Raw genomic sequence first — 24,640 nt, forward strand, 5'->3', positions numbered from 1 at the left:
TTTAGTAATTACCATTAGTTACAGGCTAGATAGCAGATTTTCTAAAAATTTATCCGGAGATTAGAAATACAATAGAAACGAAATCTTAATAATATTTACATTTTACAACGAACAGTAGAGCGCAAACTGGAATCGATTTACTAAGGTTGATAGATAACGATATTTTTCTACCAGTTAGAAGATGCTTCTTTCAGTTTCAAGTTTTACATACCTAGATAGAAACAACATAGCCTGATAATAATATTTGCCTCATTCTAAATAGTTTAAAGTAAGATATTGTGATTAAAGGAGCCTCGCGGTTCGGCTGATTCTTGCCAGTTTTGCCACGTCCATCCATTGATAAACTGAATTCATAGCAAACAAGCATTAGCTTTTGTAAAGAGATTAAACTCTTCGATTTTAGGATAAATTTTATTATTACTTTTAGAATTTTTATAATGATTAGCTTCACAGCTTGATGTCGGCTTTTCAAAAATATTGTCAGAGGAAGGAAAGAGGTATCGACTTAATATCTGTGGATGTCTTTTAAACGTATTATATAAAGAAAACACTAGAAAGTTTTTTTAGATAAAATGTTCACATTTTTTGTAATTTTTTTTAAGTAGGAACGAAACTTACTGTATATACATAATATGTATATATTTATGTATTTTAATAGTTCAAATAGGTTATTTATATTGTTATTTGTAACGCTTCACCTCTGTATTTATTTATGATATAGTAACAAAGTAAGGCACACAATGTTCTCTGTTAGTATATAGTCAAACAATTTTCATATTTACCGTACTTAACTATTTTTCATTAACAGTAAAAAAAAGTTTTTTGAATCATCCATGTGTAATCTCGAGGAGTAGCTCTCGTTGTCTAATGAATAGAAATAATTGTATTTATTAACTGTTTAAGTAGTTCCGTAGACTCTAGAGTAATAAATGTCATTTCTAAAATCTTGAACAATGTCTGTTTGTTTAACATGTTTAGCGTTAGACTAACAAGTTTAGAATAGATTAACATGTTGAGTAAACTTGACATTAATTTTAAAATTATGAACTAACATACCCCAGTTCTTAAATATTAGAAATTGTTTGATAGTAGATTTAGATTTGTTGAACTTGTCACTTAAATATTTATAAGCTCACTAAACATAATTCACTACACTTGTACCTACTCTGTAAAATTAAAAATTTCGCCAAGCAAAATAGTGTCTCAGCGCACGTTGTTTCAAACATTGACATATAAACACAACATAAATTGTAATGTGTAAGGATAGATCGATTTATGCAAATGTTTTTACATTTCTAGATTTCATGTGGTCATTGGGTGCTCTTCCTGACGGTAAGTCGTTTTTAATTTTATTCGAAAGTCACTTCATATATTGCATCTGTCAGTTAACATGTTCCTTGGACCGGTAAATGAATGTTTACTGTGCTAATCATCACCGGATCCCCTTGAGTATCATAACCAATTAACTTACTAATTCACATTGAATGCTAGGTGTCGGATGTGTGATGGGTAAAGTCTCGTCGTATCATAGGATCCTTCCATCTGCCGCGTGATGGATCGCGTCGCCTGACAGATACACTATTTTGATTGGCAATAAATAGACGTACAGTGATTGTATCAGCCGACGTGAGCGGTCCCATTTATGCATTTAACATTTTTAACTACCTCCATTAACTAACAAAATAAATAGAGAGTGAATAATTTCATTTTGTCAGATAATAAAATCACCTAGTCGTGTTTGAAGTAGTTTTTCTATTATATTTCTAATATGGTAAGAGTGGTGTGTAATTCAAATTTAACAGTAGCAGCATTATAGACGAGTATTAGTTAAAGACTGAACTGCACTAATAACTGAAATTACAATAGGCGATGCTTTGCAATATTTAATCAGGTCGATACGAGAAATAATTACGCTTAACCGAATGTGAATTTGCCGTTTCTTCCTGCAACTAAATTATTTAAAATAAATGAAAACTAAAAACTAACTACACGATTAATTTTGTGTCGCTGCATAATATAAAGCATGTTAAATTTCATATTGATAATGAAATGAAATATGAGTGAAACAAACTGTATCATAACTATTATTGTGTAAGCTATAGTAAAATTGTATGTGTTGTTTGAATGAATTTGTTTTTTTGTTGTCCAGGTTTTCCCGCAGCATACGCCGCCTACGCGGCTGGACGTAGCTATTCGGGCTATCCTAGCTTCGGGCTGCCGTACCCAGCAGGTAATCCCCTGGCGAGCTTGCACCACCAAATATCCGGCAATCATTACCACCACCTGGCGACCCTTCTGCCATACCACCCGCTCGAGCTCAGCGGGGTTTACAATGTACACGCCATGCATCTGTGAACTCGCGCCAAAGACTATGCATTCCACTAACCTACACGTTGTGTCTCTGTCAATCGCTATTAATTTGCCTGTCGACTGACACGCTTGTCACTTATACTATACAACCTAATTTAATATACGCTAATAAACGTAATCCGCTGTGGTGACTGTGTCCTAACTTCCCATTGCTTCTAACTTGTACGAGCAAAAGTTCGTGTAAACTTTCACTAACAACTTTACTAACAAGCCAACACCTCTAACAATGACTGAACCATCTAGATAAATCCGTCATTTCTTCTGTTACAAAACAGATATATTTTGTGAAAATGCTATTTATTGACTGTTTACACCGAGAATGTCGTTGGAAAAATTCAGCCAATTCGGAGCGCTTTGCTCCGTTTACAAACGTTTCACCCTAACAATGCTCAAATGCTACGCGTTGAGCAAACAAACATCAGCGCAAATATAGAATTCGTATTCGTCCCGCTGCCAAACTCGGCTCCGGAACTTGGCTCACTCGTATTCTCGTGTTAATGTCTCGAATTCCACCTTAGCTTTTCTCATTAACAAGAAAAGCTTTAATAAGATTTGAAGAGATTCAAACTAAAGTACTAAAAAAGCGTCGTACTTTTTTGTGGTGACTCTATGTAAATCTCGATGCGGACGAAAAAGTCTTTCGTCTAATTAAAAATAGTACGACCGCTCCCGCCAAATGGGATTAGAATGCTAATTTTCCTTTTTTTTTTTTTTTTTCGGGTAGAGGGCCGAACCTCCTACGAGGTCCCCGCGCAAAAGGGGCGCGCGGGGTATGTGAGACTCAACGATCTGCATGGTGTTGTGAGCAGACCGCGGGCCCAAGGATTTTAGAGCCCACCCACTAAACGACTCCTCTGCACTCTTACACCCGACGTCCGATCCCCTCCGAGGTCAAAACCCGGATGAGGTAGGGGGGCTACCGCGGTCAACACTACAACCAGACGGCGCGGCTCACCCCAAGGACGCCCAGCCGACGGAGCCTTCGAGGCGAATCGAAGGCTCTGAAACGTCGGCCGTCTCGGTACGGCAGCCCGTCGGGCCGCCCAGACGGTGCCGCTGGTGTCCCGGAATACCCCGCTGGATCAGAACCAGCCTGCCGGGTCGGGACGCGATACACCGTCGACCGGTCGCTCTAATCACTCCACGGCAGCGCGCTAGAGTGCTGGTAGCGCGCCGCGCGGCCTCACCCCCTCAGGTCGCCCCTTGACCTTCACCGGGGGGAGGCCGCCACCTACAGGGGCCGGGACGTACGGGCGTATTCCCGCCTCCGGCCCCCGGCTCGACGGCGACGGATCGGTGCGGAAAGGGAAGAGCTCTCCCTCTCTCGCTCCGCCGCCTCCTTCTGCGAGATGGTGGACTCGCAGAAGTCGAGCATCGCCTTCCAGGACGCGTCGCTGCCGAGCATCGTAGCCACGACGCGCGGCAGCGAGAGGTCCTCTCCTATGACCGCGACGAGGGCGGCGCGTTGCTCGTCGAATCCAGAGCAACGCGCCAATGTATGTTCCGCTGTGTCTTCCTCGTCGCGGTCCGCGCAGTGGTGGCACTGCGCCGTCGGTTCCCTTCCGGCTATCTTAAATAGGTACCGGCCAAAACACCCATGGCCGGTCAACATCTGCGTCAGCCGGAAGGTGAGGCATCCGCGGTCGCGGCCCACCCAGTCCGCGAGAACCGGGCGGACCGCCTCGACGGTTCGGAGGCCGGCCGACGGGTCCGCCAAGCGGCGAGACCACGCCTCCAGCACGGACCGCCGAGAGTGGAGCCTCCGCGCTCGAACTACACCTTCGCTGGGGCGCCCTTCCCCCCTAGAGCGGAGGTCGCTACGCCACCGGTAATCGGCAGCGAGCGCCTCCGCCTCCAGGTCCCAGGGTGGCGCCCCGGCGAGCAAGCACGCCGCCTCGAAGGAGACGGTGCGGTATCCTCGGATCGCCCTGACCGCGATCGCGCGCTGCGGACGTCGCAGCGCGGCGACGTTCTGGCGGGTCAGGGCGTGGCACCATACGGGCGCACCGTATAGTGCCATCGACCGCACCACCCCCATGTAGAGGCGGCGCGCCACCTGATCGGGACCCCCGACGTTTGGAAGCAGCCGGCTCAAAGAGCCGGCCGTCGCCATCAATCGAGGGCCCAACTTCGCAAAGTGAGCGCGGAAGTTCCACCGACCGTCCAGTTCGAGGCCGAGGTACCGAAGACCAGTCACCCCGACCCCGACGCGGACGCCTCCGATCACGAGGTGGGCACCCAGAGGCGGCGCTCGTCCCGGCCCGTGAAATAACAGGGCCTGGGTTTTGTCGAGCGCCACCTCGAGCCCCAACCGTCGGATCCTAGTGACGACGTGTGCCACGCCTGCGCACGCCAGACGGGCAGACTCCCGGTAGTCCCTCCCCGGAGCCACGACCAGAGTGTCGTCAGCGTAGCAAATGACGCTCAGTCCGGGGAGGGGACCCCGTATGACGCCCCGCAGGACCCAGTCGTAGCCGATGTTCCACAGCAGGGGGCCCAGGACGGACCCCTGCGGAACACCGCGCTCGACGGGGAAGCGGTACATCGCCCCACCGTATCCGATGCACTGGATCGACCTGCCCTCGAGGTAGGAGCCGATCAGTCGGCGGAGGTATGCGGGGACGCCGTGATACTCCAGCGCCCCCGCGATCACCGACCAGGGCAGGGTGTTGAAGGCGTTCCTTACATCTAAGGATAACGCCAACGCCACCCCGCCCCGGGATACGGCTTCGTCGGAGAGGGCCCTCACGCGCAGAATCGCGTCGATCGTAGAGCGGCCCTCCCTGAAGCCGTATTGCTCCGCCGAAAGATCGGGACCCGTCTCGGTCAGGTGCCGGACGATGCGGGCCGCGACGATTCTCTCGAGCATCTTGCCCGCTTCGTCCAGCAACACGATGGGGCGATAGCCCGCGGGTGAGTCCGCGGGGCGCCCGTCCTTCCGCAGAAGGACCAGTCTGCCCGTCTTCCATTTCGACGGGAACCGTCCCGACTCGAGGCACGCTTCGAAAAGCCCCCCGAGCCGGTCCCCTAGGGCCTCGAAGGCCAAGCTCCAGACCCGGCCGTGAACGCCGTCAGGGCCGGGGGCCGCGTCCTTCGCTCTCATTCTGGACACGGCCGCATGGATCTCCGCCCCCGTGATAGGGGGAGGGGGCTCCTCGGCAGCGGGAACGCTGGGGCGACGCGGAGGCGTGCCCCACGTGGCGTCCATCTGGGGGGGCTCAAAGTCCCCCCCCGCTGCCGGCGGGAAAAGCGCAGAAACTATTTCCCGCAGCTGCCATGCTAATTTTCCTGTGGTTGGTTTTTTTTTTTCTTCGAGAGATTATTGCGCGCCCCCGTGATAAACATTGTTAGGGAACAGAATAAACCTTTCGATAGGCCTGTAAAGCCGCGTAAGGGAAAGCTCGCTCGCAAGGCACAGCTGCACAAATACTCTTCTCGTTATTTGTCTACTGTCTCCGTTTGGGCGACCTCCGCTTCGCCATAATTACGCCACTAAGCTTTGGCTTTCCACTTTTTCTTGGTCGGGGCGAATGCTCCTGAATAGGAGCTTTCCGGTATTGAACCAAGCTGAATCTAGCAACGTGAACCAAATTTGAAACTCTGAATATCGTTAACACGAAAAATCTAGCTAACATTAATTTTAAACAAATAATTTAAATTAAAGATTTTCAATACCGTAATAAACTAAAATCAATATATGATTTGAAAACCATAATAACATCGAATCGGTGGAAACTTCTAAAATGTCTGCTTTAACTTGCAAATAAATATAATTCACAGAGTAAATACAAAATTGTGTCCACCGACGTGAATAATTCATAGTATTTTTATGACCAAATACAGTGTCGTTGCAATACGAAAGTTCTTCTTCTTTAAATGATATTCGCTTCTGTTTGTTCCCATTCGAGAGGTAGGCCAATAAAAACATCCGAGTGCCTCACGTAATTTGATAGAAAATTTACAAGTGAAAACTCATAGCGATGGAAAAACGATTCTTCTTTAATTGTTTTAACTATAATATTATTGATGCAACTTAAAAATAGACGTCAAGCCACAGTACACGAGCAAGTCAGTTTGTGTGACAAAATATTATAATTCGAGCCTAACTATGAAACGCGGCGAGCTCTCCTACGTTTTGATAAAACGATTATACGGCGAAGATCATAAAGCCGTAAAATCCTTGCAGACTAAAGCAACTCCACTCGTAATGTAATTTGCATATTTATTGAAAATCGTAGTACAGACGAAATTTTAGTACTCTCGGCGATAGACGTCGTATCAATTAGATTAAATGAACATTTTAACTTCTCGCTGTTATTATATTAGAATTGAAGTAGGTCGGTAGTGTTTAGAGGAAAATATTTTGTAGTTTCAGTAATAATAAAAAAATATTATTATAATACTCTTTATCTTCATACAATATTCTTCGTAGTGTACTAATAGCGTGAATATTAATCAATTTTATAGAAGAATGACTGAACGCAGCGTATTTTAATACAAATCAATTTACGAAATATTAAATAGAGAATTAACAATACAACGTTCGCATTAGTTCAAATACATTGTATTTTTGTAGTCCTGACTCGTGTGCTAGTCAGATTTGTTACGATATTGAATTTTTAATTCCTATACCTCCAGGAAAACGTTTAAAACAACAAAATGAACAACGAATATATTTAGTTATCGCACCGTGTATCATGAATTATACAGATAACATTATATGTTTCTTCTTCTTCGTTTATAAATATTGTGTAAGTTATGATTCTGTTAATTTTCAATAGAACTTGAAAGTATGTACCGCAAGAACATTTTAGTAAAGTTCTACGTCAAATATACATTTTTCGATATAATTCAGATCACTTTTCACTTTAAGATTGAATGCAAAATAAGCCTTAATGCTAGATTTTGTTTGGTACTGCGGTTTTTTGTGCGTTTCCCTAAATGAATTAAAATTGCTGCGGTCAGTCGAAGTTTCTAGGCGTTTCTTAAAACTAAGTACATACATTTTAGATAGCTAAGGACTTTTTAGAAATCGATCTCGAACTAAGTTTAGAGGATGAAAAGTACCCGACATTTAGAAATTGATTTTCGTAGTATTCTTTTAGAATTAGTTTTAGCATCATTGTAAACATAATTAATCTGATTTGTTGTAATTGTACGTGAATGATACATCGAGCTTTGAATAAAATGTTATTTTTAATACTTTATCGGATATTCGATAATTTAACTTATTACGTATATTCGTTAATTTGATTTTTAAAGTTTATTCTGTGTATATTCTAAATATTTACAATCCTTTGAAACGATAATTCTAATGATATTATCGAAATTAATATTAATTGTTATTGTTGTATTCTATTTTTGGATGTCAATATTAAGCTACTTTTCTTCATATTATATTTAAAATATGAATCATAAAGTTTGAAACTATTGTGTGATTTCAATGCTATTTCCCTTTGCGTGAAACCTTAAATGGCAAGTTATGAATGCTCCAACGCGCCTCGCAGTATATTCCTTCAAAATTACTACATAATTAAAATAATTTAATATCTTTTAGTTGAATCGCTGTGTGCGACCGTCCTTATCGCCATCCTCTAAACTAGTCATATTATAAGCTTTATAATAAATTAATTACATTTAATGTTAATACGAATAAATTCAAATCGTATTACACTCTAATATCGATTTTAGGTAGTATAATCTGTATAGTATAATCTGTGGTAATTTTTCCAGACAAATAATTTTCACATCGGGCAAACACGTTTCCTTTCCCGTTATCAAACTGTTCGTTGCGTGCTTAAATGTACTAATATTAAATGATTTTAAGTGAATAACATCGTGTTCTTGATACAACTTTATCGATGTTGTCTATACTTAGAAAATAATAAACCCCTGTCCTTTGTATCATGACCCACATTGTTAAAAGAAATAATTTAAAACGAAATAATGATCCGATAACCGAAAACAGTAAACAGGATGTTATCAATAAGTTTCCCCATAAAAACAGTACGAATGTTACTCCGATGTTGTTAGTTGATGCTGAATTATTCGGTCCACTGTATTTTTAAACACATCTTTGTTTTTATTGATTTCTAAATTACTTTTTAGAAGGGTTCTGTGATTTAGTTTTGGTTGCTCTATGTTTTAAGCGCGTTTCTTTTGGCGGAACCCTACTTAGGCCACCGTAGCTGGCTTTGTAGAATTTGTTTTATTTTGTTGCCGCAGGTGTAGTGGGAGTTTTACAACCGGAAAATCGTCTCTTGGTCGGTGCGGAGTATGTAAACCCGGGCGTGCTCGGACAGAGCTCATAAGGCGTCCGTCCGGTCCTGCCACGACGCCAACACCGCCGCTTTACCACTCTCTATACCCGGAACACCAGTTAACGGCTCCCGGAATTTCTGTCGAATAAATCTTTTCTCAAACTAAAAGCTCTTTGGTCTTACACTCCCGTTTTCCCGCTCAGTTCTCGAACTAAAATGATGTGAATGCAATGTCGAAAAATAGAAAAAAAAAAAAAAAACGATTCGTGAATAAAGCCCGAATTCGCAGATGCGTGGTACATTTCGCCCGACTAGGTTCGCCCATATAGCCCGATTTGAAAAAAGAATAATATTATGGAATAAATATTTTATTCTAGTATCAAATTTTTCAAAGTTTTTGCGGTATCCCTCAGGAAGTAATTCCAATATTACATTTAAAAACATAAAACATTTCATAAGTAGGTTTAGCTCACATTGCACAAATATTATAAATATATGACACGATGTATTTCCAATGAAGTAACATAAAATTGTAAACCATGCGTCGAAATCATATTATAATTACTATACGTGTATATTTTAAGTCTTTGTATTATGTCATCTCGTAAGCTACTAATGTTCTTATCGCTGTTCCACATATCGTCTTATATCTTTAATCGTAAGTTTAAGATATTGTGAAACCGCTATATTTTAAAATAAAGGATTTTGCCGTTGTATAATCAAAACGTATCGTTTATTGTCTGATTGATCGCATCATAGCGAGATCGATCTTTGCCTCACCATTCCCGTATCGATAGCTGCTAAACTGGAAGAGATAGTATGTTTAACGTGGAGTTAGTTAAGGTGCCGTGAATTTCTCTTTATTTCAAGTGAATTTTTACCTTCGCTCCCGCGTTTTAAATGTTTTAACGTGGTATTTTCGTTTTTCTGACTCATCCAACACGGCACACGCAGCGTGGTGTCCGCGGCGCGTCCCCTCACAGCAATCTGGTAAGAACGTGCATGAGAAACACCCGGACAGACACCTTTGTCTGTAATCAGAGTCCTCGTAGTCTTACTCGCTCGGAAGGCACGCGGCCGCCCGCTACCGCAAGTCTAACATTCCTAACATTCAACACGCTCGCCCTCAGAACGCAGACCCCCAACCAGATCCATACATGTACCCAACTGTTTAGCATAGTTCGTTACTATCTTACACTCCGATTCTGAATTTATCTCAGAGAATCATCGACTTATTATTTATCTCGTGTTTAAAAGAAAAACAATTCCGAAAGCCGGATCAAATTAACAACTTTAGACAAAGAGGAAACAAAAATAAAGAAACAATGCCACGACAAATTAACGCCTCGCAATGGAATTCCTTTAAGGGTCACACGGCCGTCGGTTTGAATCCAGATAATTAGCTGGTAAGGCGGCGAGTGGCCGCGTGTCGTAAACAGTGCCAACTCCATTTGTAATTTAAGATATTTGACCGTTAATTGTGTTAGTAACTGTTACGTTTAGTGCTTGTTACTTAGGTCAAAAATCGAATTGCTCTCCATCTTTATCTAAGCACTCTTTAGTAATGTATTTAATATAGTTCATAGTTGTCCTTATAGAGCTCAAAACTGTGGTTTAGTTATATGAGTGCTGTTTGGATGGGTCAGAAATTTTGGTTTATTTTAGATAGTATTTTATTTACGGACGCTCATAGATTTTGAGTATAAATGGGCTAGTTTAGTGAGCCCCATCGTCCATAATTTTTTATGGTAGAATTTCATCGACTCCGAGTGTGTCCGTGAATTCGTAATGGATACTATTAGCATACTAATCTCTTCTAGTTAGAGCAGTACAGCACTAAACCCGTGCCAACAGTGCGAGTACATATAGTAAGTCCTTTTTCCTGCATGGACCATCCCCGACTTTGTAATGCGTTCCAATTTTTTCTGAATAGCAATATAGCATAAATATGTATCAACTAAAACAATTCGCGAACAAATCCGAGTAGGAATAAGGATTTACTAGCAACATAGAAATACACGGTCAACCGAAACATGGAACAGTTTTGAAGAAAACATCGTTAGCATGGGGTGTGACGTCCACAACAGTACTGGGGCGAGTAATTTTGATTTACAACACTATGAAGTTTCTTCAGTACCTACTTTGAGCAAATAGAATAGCGTAGGAAATTAAAACTGTATAATTATTTTTTGAATAATAAATAAAGAAATGTACGTGTGGTAGTTCATAGTGTTAACAGTAAATATTAGAAGAAAGAGAGAGAGAGAGAGTTGTAGCAAAAAATGTTAATAGACTAGAATAGAATAAGAATTAGAACGGAAAGTAAATTGAAAGTATTAGATTAAATAAAATTCTAGATTTTGATATGTCCGAGTTTAAAGAGAATTTTATAGAAAAAAATCGTATTTAGTTGTAAAATAAAATATCATGGCGAAATTAGGTATACTTGTAATTTAGGCAAGCTTAAATTATAGAATTATTGGTGTCCGTAGGACGTTCTAAGAAATTATTATAATTAACCGCTTCTTGTCATTTATAACAAAGGTAGAGCAATGTGAGTGAACTGTAGTTTCTCTGAATTGGTGGTAACATATAATGCAATTAATTGGTGGTGCAAACTTATTTTTGTAATTTAGATGGTTTTTCATTATATAGTTTTAAGATATCCCTAGAATATAGAAGTATCAAAATGACAATCTTAAACGCATTAGGCAGTACGTAAATGAAAGATTGAAAAAAAAAAACTTGAATATTAATGTGGTTCTTTTGTTTAAATTTAGAATAGATATTAAAAAGGTTTTAATGTAAACATAGTTTTAGAAAATATTGTGATATTTATTGACTAAATTGTAGCACTTTCTGTAGAACACTATTCGAAAAAAAAAAAAAAGTATTGTATAATTTGTTCACATGGGTAGTAATGTTTCTGCAGTTCGAAGTAATTAGTAGAATATTTGTTTGAATTCGATCTAAAGTGTGTGTTTGTTAATGTTCGGTGGTTTCTATTTTTTATTTAGCTTTTATGAAAGTCGCTTTACGTGTTTTTTTTTCCACAATTAACATACCATTCTATGGCTGAACCACGACGGAAATTTGAAGAATTTTCTCGAAATTTTACGATGCGAAGACCTTGTTGGTCAAAAGGTGAAGGTTCGATAAACGTGAAATCCGAAACGCGGTCTACCTTTACAGGAAAGACACGTGTTTCCTTTTTTTCTCCCTACCTATGCTGATAGTCTTGAGAGGCTATTTCAGCTTCTCTTTGACGTGTAGGTGAGCTCACGGGGCTCAAACCGGAGTGTTGCTAGCACTGGCCCTAGCAAGAGCAGTGCTTCGTAGAATCTACTACCGGATCGGGAACGCGACCCACTGAGAAGATCCGGCGAGAAACTCAGTGGGCTGTGTCTATGGCTTAATTTACTCGAGCCCTTCATCACAAGCGATGGGTTCGGCGAGGACGGTGACCGGTGCTTGAGGTACCTAAAAGCACCGTTAATGGACCGGGAGGATCTGTAATGACGTTTCGTGATTCCTTCTTTAAATCACAAATATATGTATGGCCTATTCCGTTCACTACAGCCACACGCAACATATAAATAGGATTAATTTGCAATTGAGATAAGTCCCAGGGGCCAAGCGATCGAAAACTCCCGAAACCTTATCATTCGCCGTGAGTTATTGATGGCACCTATTAAATATACGTTTTCGTTGGTGTAAGACGAGCGAGTCGGGTCGAGAGTGCTAAAATAAAACATATCTATCGTACCGAGCGGGAAATGAAGTATCGAGACCGAGTAGGTGAGAAATGCGGGTGGCCAACTTTTAGGAACGAGAATGATTTCGCACCGAACTTTGCTAATGGCGCTCGTAACCTGCCTTGCACTACTATTTATTGCTCTTTAAACTTAAGCCGTTCCACTTATTAAACGTAACTTACACTTTAGTTTTACGTTACGAGCTCTCCAAGAATTACGACACGTAAAACTTAATATAAAAAAAAGTTACAGAACACAGCGACCTATTAATCAAACGCCGACTTTAATACAAAACGTATTTTATCGGTTTTTTTTTGTTTTTTTGTTTAATTCAACGTCCTAAAAAAATAACTCACAGCATCGATTATTACTTTCCTCCGTTCCCCGCTATGACTTTGAAAAGTAATTCCGATAAAATTACACGTGCCGTTAAAATTCGGGTACCTGATTTTGCGTAGCGGGCTCCAACATCGTAGCACGTAAAAAGGCCCGCGTAACGTAGCGGATCCGTAGGGCGGGTATTACAACACGAGTACGCTCCGTGAATATTTCTCTCGGCCGTCATCCTACTTCTGAAGAAGAATTATTAAGTTTCGCCGAACTTCGCAATTATGAAAGTTCGAATAGCTCTCACAAGACGGCCTCTGAATTTATAGATGAATGTGTGCTCCCCTGCGCCCCCTGAGGTGATATAGCACGTACTTCGCAACTTGTTACTGGCCACATGAAATATAATACCCGCTTACACGCTCTTTCTTAAATATGATGTTTCGAATCAAATAAAAAAAAAAGAATCCTAAATAACAGTCGCCAAATGTTATTTAGGTACGTCGCGCACGAGAACTCTAGAAAAAATCAAATTAATAAACGCTAATATAGCCGTGTTTTCAATAAGATTCTGAAGTCAGAGAAATTAATTGTTAACACGTAAATCTCTTAACTCCCGTATGATTACATTAGACTTAACAAGTTAAACTATAACGCACACAAATTACTTTTAAAGCACGTGTTAACATGACTGTATAAACTGTCGGAGCGGGCTTAACGTCGGGCACAGATATGACCGGTGCAGATAACTCGCCGGCCGCCTCATACAATTCGACCGTAAACTGAATTGTTTTAGTCGTAAATTATTTGAGGTCAGAAACACGCTTCGGGGCTGACTAACTTGCGCCTGTTTGTGACTTTGTTTGCCGCGAACCGAGCCGTGAAGTATGATTGAAACGATAAACAACGTTTTACAACCGAAGCCGGCGCACTTTATCTCATGCCGAACGTCGGGACGATGATAGTCCGAATGACAAAACTTTGAAAATTAAAAAAAAAAAAGTACATATATCTCTCACTCTAGTAGTGTCTGTAAGGAATATCGTTTCAGAACAATTTGACAATTCCGGACGAACCACATTTTACTATAACTAAAACGTGAATAAAGCACGTCTTTAAACGGTAAAGCAGTAATCAGCAGCAAATGCAATAAAGCAGCAAATCGACTGTTTTCACGATAACATGGTAGTACTAAAAATCTTAATGGTCAAACATATTTTTCTTTATAGTAAAGTAAAATGTTATTCAGTTCTACTCTCGGTTTGCCGCGCCACAAATGACGTCACGCGAACGCGAGCGCGCAAGCCGTAGCGTTACACGATCGGGATGGGTCGGTCGCGCCATCTATCATTCATCCTCCATTACTTATATTGTACTTTTTCCGCAAAGTCACTCGCAGGCCGGTAATCACCTGGTGTGACCGAAGCCCTTCATTTTTCACACTAAATCATAGCTCGCGTATCTAACAAAAATGAAATTTGTCGTACAAGCCGAAAAGGGTAAAAATGGTGTAACGGTGACGCAGCGTAACGGTAAATGGTCAATAAGATTATAAAACGTCCTAAGATTTAATTTGTTTGAAATGAAATTATAATGAATCATTATGAATGAATCATAATTCATTGCATTACGTATTTTATATTTAACGGCATTTAACGGCCGTTTGGTGTAGTGGTAAGTGACATGGTCACTACACAAGAGGGTCGCGGGTTCGAATCCCGCCAAGGGAAGATATTTGTATGATAAATATAAAAATGTCTTTTACATAGTGTCTAATAAAAATCTTACATTCATTTCCGTTATCTGGTACCTGTAACACAAGTTCTTTACGAACTTATCACGGGACCAGTTAACGTGGCGTGATCGTTAGTAAATATATATTTATTTTACTGTTGATATAATTTTTTACACTTCAAACATTGTAATGTAGGAGCGTAACGCGTCGCAGCATAACTAAGCTGAAGTGTTGCGGGCGTCCGTGTCACAAGCTGCAAGACACAGCGACGTGCCGAGTATGCTAATGCGCTTCCCTATTCAATAAGCAAACGGCCGCGTGCCACCGAAAACTCACGTCGGATAATTTACTGGATATTTTGTAAAACTTTTTTCGCCCTCTGTGATTTATACCCGTAAAACTTGGAGCTTTCCTTTTCATTTGAATGCACGTGACATACGTGATGTTTTTTTTTTTTTGGTGTTCCTACACAGTCCTAGTCCGTAGTCTTCGCTGTCCTCATTCGTCAGCCCGGCATCTGTCTCTAACGGGTAAATTATTCATGCATTTACGCGCTTCAACTTTATCCACGTTAGAGAACTTCAATATGAAGTTGAGATAACACTATCAACGGTCGATTTACGGTTGATCGTGCGTGATACGGAAACGATGAGGCGCAGTTGCGTAGGCCAAGTTTACTGCCAGTTTACTGGTGGTAGGACCTCTTGTGAGTCCGCGCGGGTAGGTACCACCACCCTACCTATTTCTGTCGTGAAGCAGTTATACGTTTCGGTTTGAAGGGTAGGGCATCCGTTGTAACTATACTTGAGACCTTAGAACTTATATCTCAAGGTGGGTGGCGCATTTACGTTGTAGATGTCTATGGGCTCCAGTAACTACTTAACACCAGGTGGCCTGTGAGCTCGTCCACCCATCTAAGCAATAAAAAAGGCTTCGCGAAGCTGTCGGTTAGTGAAACGGTCGATGGTTCAGTCATGAATGTGGGCGTGATGCATCACCCTTGTACGTGGAGTGGATGCGAACCGTGTGTATGTTTGCAGTTGACCTGACCAACGGCCAACTCACACCGAACAACAACACACCGCTTCTCGCGCAGGCGCTCTCAGGTGAACCCTCCAAGCCTTTCAAGCTCATTATTTATGGACGTCTTTTCACACATTACATCCTTCTACTCGTACATATTTAACACTCGCCCATTATTCATTACACACCATCATCATTTGCGACAACTCATAACCCTACCACTTTCATAAGTAATGTTCGTTTTGAATTAACCCTCTTTCTCGATGTCCCTTTATACCTTTGTATCCATGTTAGGACGATGCATGCTCATTGCCGTTGATTTTATTTTCATGAAAAATAAAACCAAAATCACTACAGCATTCTCATAACATATTATATTAATAAAATAAATATAAAACTTATTAAATAATAGCGTTAATCAATGAAAGTAGTAAATAGCATTTAAATCTAGTAAAATCATGGATACCTGTTTGAGCAGCCTTAACCTTGCTTTGATGTTTCAGTCATTTCCGTATTTTACATTTTTATAGGTTTCTATAAAAAAATGTAACATTAAATACAGTTTTTCCGAATTCCCTTCGGATTGTATGAAGGCATGTGGTAAAATAGTTTATATTACTTACATAAATTAAAAATGAACTTCATTACAGTACTGTTACTGAATGAGAAAAACTACTTTTTTTAAATTCACATAGTAAGTAATTTCTCTTTGCTAACTAATGTTAGTTCATAATCAATGACAATCATCAAGGTAGATATATACAAGAAAGTCGCACTAATGCGATGATTACTATCTGCTTTGAATCAGTTTAGGTATTTGGGGAAGCCTTATGTTTAACAGTGGTCTTCTCGTGCTTGATAACTTTACTGGTGGTAGGACCCCTTGTGAGTCCGCACGGGTGGGCACCACCACCCTGCCTATTTCTGCCGTGAAGCAGTAATGCGTTTCGGTTTGAAGGGCGGGGCAGCTGTTGTAACTATACCGAGACCTTAGAACTTATATCTCAAGGTGGGTGGCGCATTTACGTTGTAGATGTATATGGGCTCCAGTGACCACTTAACACCAGGTGGGCTGTGAGCTCGTCCACGCATCTAAGCAATAAAAATAACGATAATATGAACAATGCATATTTCACAGTGATGAACAACTATCAAGCTGCAGCGGCTGGCTTTGGACCTCCGGCGTCTCCTCACGCTGCCGGTGGACGCGCTGGGTTCCCGGCCGCGAGCTCCCCGGGACCAGCCCTCGACGTGTACGGGTCTGCAGCGGACAGTGTTGGCTACGTCCAGGCTGCTAGTCCCCAGCCCTCTGGATTCCCCGCGATTGCTGTCAGCCGCGCTCCCCTCAATTACACCCCAGTTAGTATTGTGTGCATTACGATTTCCATAAACCAATTATACGTCCACAATAATTGCTGGTGGTAGGACCTTGTGAGTCCGCGCGGGTAGGTACCCTGCCTATTTCTGCCGTGAAGCAGTAATGCGTTTTGGCTTGAAGGGCGGGGCAGCCGTTGTAATTTTACTGAGACCTTAGTACTTACATCTCAAAGGTGGGTGACGCATTTAGGTTGTAGATGTCTATGAGCTCCAGTAACCACTTAACACCAGGTGGGCTGTGAGCTCGTCCACCAATCTAAGCGGTAAAAAAAAAAAAATATAATTCTCTTTGAAAAAAAAATTAGTAAGCTCTGAAATTTATTGTTTTTGTTTTCTAAAAGTATTTAGAAGAAATTGTTTTTTCTATATCACTGCTTATAGTAAAATTTCTGAAAATAAATTTGTATTTCTGTTTCACATTTATAAAATAGTAATATAAATAAAAATTTATATATACTCATATACCCATTTCATATTTTAATTTTATTCTTTTGCAGTTGTGTACAAAACACATGAGATTGAGTTTAGAATTAGTTCCTAATAATAAAACCGCAAATATTTTTGTAACAGTGAATATAAGAAAAGTTTCTAACTTATTTTATTTCGTGATAAATGGGATAAAGTTAAAAACTTTCGATTCTAACTTTTTTCATTTATTACGTCATGTTCAAAATGCTTATTTCAGTATAGCCCAAAAATGAAAGCAATTCCCAAAATTGTCCTTGTTCGAAAAGTTTCAACTGTCACGGCATTCAAATTAATGTTCGTTCTATTTTGTTTTTCTCCGGGACATTTGATTCGCGATCTTCAAAATCATTATTCGCCTACATAAATATCGCATATAATCTAAACTGAAGACACCTTAAATTCCTTATTCTAAGCACATCAAGAAAATACGTAATCGGTTCACAGTCCAGTCGGACTCAAAATTTCATTAGCAGTTAGTCATAGTGGGATAAGGTTGTAAGTGCAAAATGCGAGCTACGTACTACGGTACTAAGTCGACGCCACGCCGTGAACCGCCTCGAGCACGCCGACTCAGACACAATTAGCAGCCGACGACACTCTAAAATTTTAGCGAGGCGGTCCAATCTCATTATAGAACCGATCTTCCTTGTCGCTCTTAAAGCGTAATCACCATAAGTTAGCGAGCGCCTCAAGCGTGAGAGATGCGATTATAAAGTGTTCCGAAATATGAGCACAGCGAGCAATCTACGCGATGCACTGCCACGGGTAATGGCTTTTTAAAACTGCGACCGCGCTCTCCATAACGGCTTCCCCGAGATGCCATCAGTCTTCATTGCTTGTCGGCGCCTGCCACCGCCGTCGCCGAGATCTTAACTCCTCACGTCCCAGCATCTTTTGCACATTTTTCAAAATGCAATCGATGCTTTTTTTCAGCTAATATTTTAAGTGTCTTTTTATTTCGATAGTTTATTATTTTTTTAACTTAAATTTCTGAAACTAGATTGGCGACAATCAATATTAGTTGTGTGTGTATTGTAGTTAGTGGTTTGCTCAGACGTGCCCACTAAGCCACCCTTCCGAATCAGGGGCGTCATATATCAAATGGGATATTAACTCAATCGTCCTTAATCGCCGGGGCAAAACAAATACGTCGCTAATGAGAGAATGAACGGTCCAGCCACTGACCGGACCAGACCGACGCATGTGGTTCCCGAGTGTAAAACGGTCTTATTAGGTAACGGGAATGCCCCCACGGGCAATAACCGTAAATCAAGGAGAACAAGCAGTGTAATTACCGCCGCCGAGCGGTCGCACGCGTTGCTCTAACTCATCCACTCACTGTTTTTATTTTGTTGGCCAGCACGACCGCTCTATCGACTGCGAGCACTGGACTTACTACCCTTAAATCCGCCCCCGGAGAGGTTAATGTTCCATTGAATCGCTTATACTTGCAATCAATTATAAACAGAACTCAGTTCACCTGAACGTTTACTTATGTTGGTCTATGTCGGTCCACACAACGATTGGGCATATTTAATGACTATTTACAGTGTAAATATGATTGTTTAATTATAAGATTATTTAACAAAATCATTAGAAGTTCTATCGACGAAAAATTCGAGATTCCTCTGGTACGGGTTTATTTTTGTTTCAATCAATTGCCGTTTTGTTCAATTTAATCAAATTAATATTTGTTTCTCAATTCTCATTTTGTTTTCCTTCCAGGGACCCCTGATTCCGGCGGCTTTCACCAACGGATATCATTGAAAGTGTTATAGCACAAATATTTTACGTGAGTATTAACCTTTTTTTGCTGTGCGTTTCCACTCTATTAAAATGTCGTTAGGCGGAAATGAATGTCAGCAGATACGCGTTCTACGCAAACGTTACTGTTACAATTTACACATTCTTTTTTAATCGGACCCATTTTTGTTTTTGTTATTCTTTTAACGTTATAATATATACATTTTTTTTTAAATTCTCCTACATATAAAAGAAATAAAATAACTTCACTGTTTTAAACTAAATTTATTTTATTAAAATGATTTATGACAAAAAGATTGTGTTTAATGATGCCTGTTCATCATTTCCTTTTTGAAACGTAATTTTCAATAGTAATTAAAAAAAATAGGGTTATGATCATACCTAAAAATACACGAAAAGTGACAAGAATATACTCTTGTTCCAGAAAAGTCAGTTTTAATAGTTTGTTACTGATTGAAGCGGTGACGTCATTTTCAAACTATGCAGTACATTACTCTCCATTAAGCTTGAAATTAAAATGCGTAAAGCTTCCCTTTTTCTATTTATTATCTCAGCAATTTTCTTTAATCGCGTTTTTTGACTCAATTAAAAACAGTCGATTTGACAATTACATTTTTTTATTTGCCTTTGTAGGCATAAGAGCATACGGCCCACCTGATGGTCAGTCACCTGATGGTTATTGTCACTCATAGACGTCAACAAGCCAAGCCAAGTGGAGCCAAGCCGCTGCCTACCACATATTATTAAAATATTTACTGGTTTAGGTGGCGAGCGGTGTGGTGGCGCATAGCGTCCCCTTAAATGTGCCGCCCTCTTAGCGCCCTCCGCCCGCCGCCAGCGCCTCTCCTCCAGCCAGCGCGACGACTCCGAAGTTCCTCGCTCCTGCGCGGCCGCAACACATCCCACCCTACTCCCCTCGTCCTCACGTCCCTCCCCATCCCCACACCCGGTCGAAAAGACCCCGTCTATTGTAAATAACTTTTTGTCGTGTGAACGAAAAATAGTCTATCGATTGAACAGGTATTTTTTCAAATTTTTCTCGCTTTCGTCTGTACCGTAGATGTGTTGTCAAAATAATAATCAATTTATATTACAAAAAAAAAATACATTTCATAATTATAATGTGCATGTAGACGATTTTATTGCAGGGAGGTATATCTTTAATATTTTATAATTCATAGTTAAATTACAGTTAATGTAATCAGTCCTCTGCGCAGGACTTTAGATAAGTCAATCTGTTAAGAACGTTCTCGCGTCCAGCGAAAAGCGCGTCTGCATAGTAGGGTTTTCAATAGTTCGCTTTGATGAGATGTTGTAAAGTCCGGCGTTAGGAGGCATCGAGATGTGATCGTGTTCGCAAGCAGCTTGTCCCTGTTCCATTCCGTGGGCTCCGCGAGCTGGTGGACAAAAGGTCGCGCGACTCTAGCGCGACTCTCGCACGACTCTCGCACAACTGCGACGCGACGGCTGGACACCGGAGACAGTAACGCGGCGCACAAAAACTGCGCCTCCTCGCTCGTCCACCGACACATATTTTATTCTATCTATTTTTAATATTAACGTCAAATATTAACGTAATTATAATAAGATGTACTATCGCATATTTTATCTATAAATGTAATTATTTTCTTCTAATTCGAATTGTATGATATCACTACTTTGAACAGCTGTTCTTTTTCTGTAGCGAGTTTCTCGATTACTTCATTAAGACTATGTTAGTATGGCGTATATACAACTTTCTTATATTATGTATTACGATATTATAAATTTTATCCTAAGGATATTGATGATTCATGATAACATTTGTCGAGCTAAGTCGATACATTTCTGAATATCTCTCATGATCTAAGATAAAAATTCATTTCAATCCTGTACCTTTGAACGTAGGTATTGTAATTATAATTCATTGCAGTTTTTGTGTATTAAATAAATAAGTATTTCATTGTTTCTTACGATTGTATTAACCGTATATATAAGAACACTGTTAAAAAACCAGGCTCCGGTTGTATCACGGAGTCGCACCGTACTTAGTCGTATTCAAATTTTTAATAAAAAAATAAACTTTCGTAAATCGTACATTCGCAATAAACCCACACACACTACACAACAAAATTTCAATATTTTAAAGACAGGGATAACAAAAGAATCAGCCAAAGGCGCAGGTTTGAGGTAATAGAATAAAATATGAAGTCAATTCGTTAATCATATTCGTTAGGTACTGGATACAATTAAATCGATCACTTTATCTAGTATGCAGCAGTCGCAGAGTAAGGCGGCGTGGAGTCGGCTACAGACTTATAACGCGACGACTGCGTTCCGCTGACTGCTGATATAATCTGACCGCGTATCGCTAGCCGCTAGCATTACAACATGCACTAAGTGGCATTCATTCATTATTTACTATTATTACTCATTACCTACATCAATTAAACATTAATATTATTAATCTAGTTATTAAATTTTAGGTATTAATAATAAAACAATCTTTTAAATGCTATTATTAAATACGTTATTAATATAAATGTTCCCTGTTTAAAATTAATAAATAATAAAAAAAAAAATTACATTGAAAACGGTACGAGAGGAATCAATATTCTTTTCAAAGATTAATTCATTACGATGTCTCGTGCGTAGTTAATTGAATAATGGAGTGGTAGGGGGAGTGTGCGGCAAACTCGCGTCTACAGTCCGATCGAGACGTGGCCGACCCACCGCACTACGAGTATAAGCGACCGCGGTTATGTTGTTATGAACCTTAGCTAGGAAATTGATAATGAAATCGAAAGGTGTGCGTCTATAGGACGGTCGGGATATCGATATCATACCTAAACAAATTAACGTAATTATTTGTTTTTATATTTACGGTGTTATAGGTATTTAAGACGTTTTTTTTTTTCTTTCTTAGAATATTTAATTATTACGATGAGACATTATAACTTTTAGGCCCGGACCGAAGGCGACGGTCGCGTTCGCTTCACGCCGCCATCGGTCGTCTCATTCTCTTTCACATCCTCACTATAATTATATTTTCTTACCGACCTTTTTAATGTAGGAGAAGCGCACACGGCTGCTTGTCCCCGCGCTAGTACGATAACAAACATTCATTATAGTGAAAGAGGTTCGTACTACCGTTCGTGAGAAGCCATCGGTTCGCCGCGATTGCATCGAGACGAGACATGATGAAAATTTATTGTATATAAATAGGTAGCCGCATGTGTAAAAAAAAGAATAATAGGTAGGCGCCACCCCTGTGAGGGTTATTTTTCGCGACCGAATACGCCGCGGATCATGCTAGGGCCGTAATACGCATGGCGCCGTATAAAATCAAGAACACGTTTCGGCGGCGTCCGTACACTATGTTTAACGACCAATCGAAAGCAATAATAGCTTATTTTGACATATCTTTGACGTAAACAATAATTACTCAAATTTTAAGTAATAATAATGATATTATATTATTGTAATAATTAGTAAATCACGAGTCAGTGTTCGATGCAAAATTACTGTTTATTTTATTTTATATATATTTACGTGTTAAGGACGTTAAAAATAGTGTACAATGAAAAATGTAAGTAGTTTGGCGCAACGCTTAGATACTCGTACCATCTGGTCGATATTAGATTCATTGGAGCTGCAATCAGGATTAGCTTGACGGACGTTTAGTTTCATTGTTGTTGTTATTGTTTGTTGAAACGGATTGTGAGGTTGTTTTGTTAGAATAACCCTTAGAGCTTCTTAAATACGGTTCATATTAAGAAACCACTTATTGAGTTAAAAACCTATAAACATTTTTTACGTGTGCGCAAAATTAACATCAGAAATTGAGTAAATTGAATTATACATTAAAACATAAACGTGACAAATAAAAATCAACCGAAAGTTAAAGTTGGTAATGATTTGAAATTAATCCCATATTCCATTGTAACAAACAAATTTACAAGCGTCATTTTGGTTTCCTAATTATCGTGAGCAATATTATATAAGTGTGTCGTTAGTGTGGACCGCAGTTTAGAAGCCAGACCGCCGATAAGCAGTGCGGAGCGGCCGAGGCTCGATGCCAACAGCCACCGCGACTCGCTTCTGTTCTCGCTTGTTCCTATACGCGCTAGTTCACTTCTATCATTTTAGTTGTCTTCTCTATCACACAATAAAGACTACGTAACAAATAAGCGAGATCTCAAATTATAATTTAAATTCGTTATGTGATCCTAGTATTGCGACTTTACGTATGTATTGTAAATTTAAAAGATAATTTTATTATTATATTTTGTACGATGATGACGTTCTACATTATTTTAAACACGATCTACTATTATTGATATTAATGATAATAATTAATTTTAATCTAATAACGTGACAGACTGGTGAAGTTGGTAGAGTCGCCGCAGCGGCCATAGAACGGTAGCTTTGCATATACGGCGATGGCCAAGTGAACATTTCAAGGACCAAAGGTATAGATAGTCGCGTAGAACCGGACGCGCATTGGCTCCGCACGAACAGACCGGCCGATCGGTAGTCAGCATGAGAGCGTGTCTACTAGAGCCGAGATAATCGTTGGCTCCGACACCCTGTCCCGCCCCGCGCAACGCCGCCCGCTTGCTTTCAATCTCGCGGTTACTTCTCGATTGCGTGCTTCGCGTGCTGACTGATTTTCTATAGCAATAATAAAAAAAAAATCAATTACCTAAGATTTTACATTAAAAGTAAATTTGGATTTATATACGTTCGAATTTCGTGTCATGTACATTTAAGTATTAGAGAATGGAGGTAAATGATTAGGCGAACGGCCCGCGACGCGTGCGAACGCCGCGTCGACGCGATAATTTCGTCATTTCTTCGTGTATAATATGTTACATGAATCTGTATACAATATGGATATAAATCGTAATAATGAATAAAATTAGTTTTTACGGCATCTCTTTATTAAATAATGATAATATCAAAATGTTTTGTAAAAGCGGTGGGTACGTCCGCCGCCCCGATTTCGTGCACCAATGCACTTTCTTATTGGAATATTACATTATATAACATACATTATACTATGAGATATATAATCATACAGCCTCTCGGGGCGCGCGTGTATGGCGATGCATGTATACCTACACATTGTGCAATGTACATATACCTATTATAATAAAATGATTTAAGACAAGGTTCACATCGTGCCGTGTGTATGTGGTAATAAATATAATATGGACATTGTTCAAACAATAACCGGTTGTTTTATTTATTCTCAACTCCCCCTTAAATTAAATGTGAACGCATTTTTTTAATGTCTGTTACATATATATTTCAATTTAAGTTTTGTTTCCAAAATGACATAAATGAAAATTTTACTTCCTCAGACTAAATTAAAAACTTGTGTTCGCTTTTAATATCGACCCTTACACAAATATAATAAAAAAATACAAACCTAACTAATAGATAAATTTGAAAAAATATAGATCTTTCGAAACAAAATTAAGGTAATAAAGTAAACTATCATTAATTAAGAAAGAATTCATAGTAGAATCAAACTGTTTAAGCAAATGCAAAGTGTATGCCTACTAAGAATAACAACT

At 40.0% G+C, this 24,640-nt stretch overlaps 1 protein-coding gene across 9 annotated transcripts in view; it reads left to right on the plus strand.

Moving 5' to 3' along the window:
- Positions 1 to 24,293, plus strand: part of LOC101742820 (RNA-binding protein Musashi homolog Rbp6) — a 557,845-nt gene extending 533,552 nt beyond the window's left edge. For 3 of the 9 annotated variants that reach the window (XM_004923172.5, XM_012697539.4, XM_012697540.3), the window contains 6 exons: positions 1,300 to 1,332; positions 2,150 to 2,230; positions 15,488 to 15,553; positions 16,609 to 16,829; positions 19,041 to 19,107; positions 19,844 to 24,293. In XM_004923172.5, coding sequence (XP_004923229.1) covers positions 1,300 to 1,332; positions 2,150 to 2,230; positions 15,488 to 15,553; positions 16,609 to 16,829; positions 19,041 to 19,082 — 443 coding nt within the window. In that variant the 3' untranslated portion in view covers positions 19,083 to 19,107; positions 19,844 to 24,293. Of the gene's footprint in view, positions 1 to 1,299; positions 1,333 to 2,149; positions 2,231 to 8,595; positions 8,799 to 15,487; positions 15,554 to 16,608; positions 16,830 to 19,040; positions 19,108 to 19,843 lie in introns of those variants that run through there. The other 6 variants (XM_012697538.4, XM_062670680.1, XM_062670681.1 and 3 more) reach the window with 4 other exon arrangements.
- The last annotated feature ends 347 nt before the right edge of the window (positions 24,294 to 24,640 follow it).

The sequence above is a fragment of the Bombyx mori genome, chromosome 10 (genome assembly GCF_030269925.1).
Source record: "Bombyx mori chromosome 10, ASM3026992v2".
In the NCBI taxonomy this organism is placed as follows: domain Eukaryota; kingdom Metazoa; phylum Arthropoda; class Insecta; order Lepidoptera; family Bombycidae; genus Bombyx; species Bombyx mori.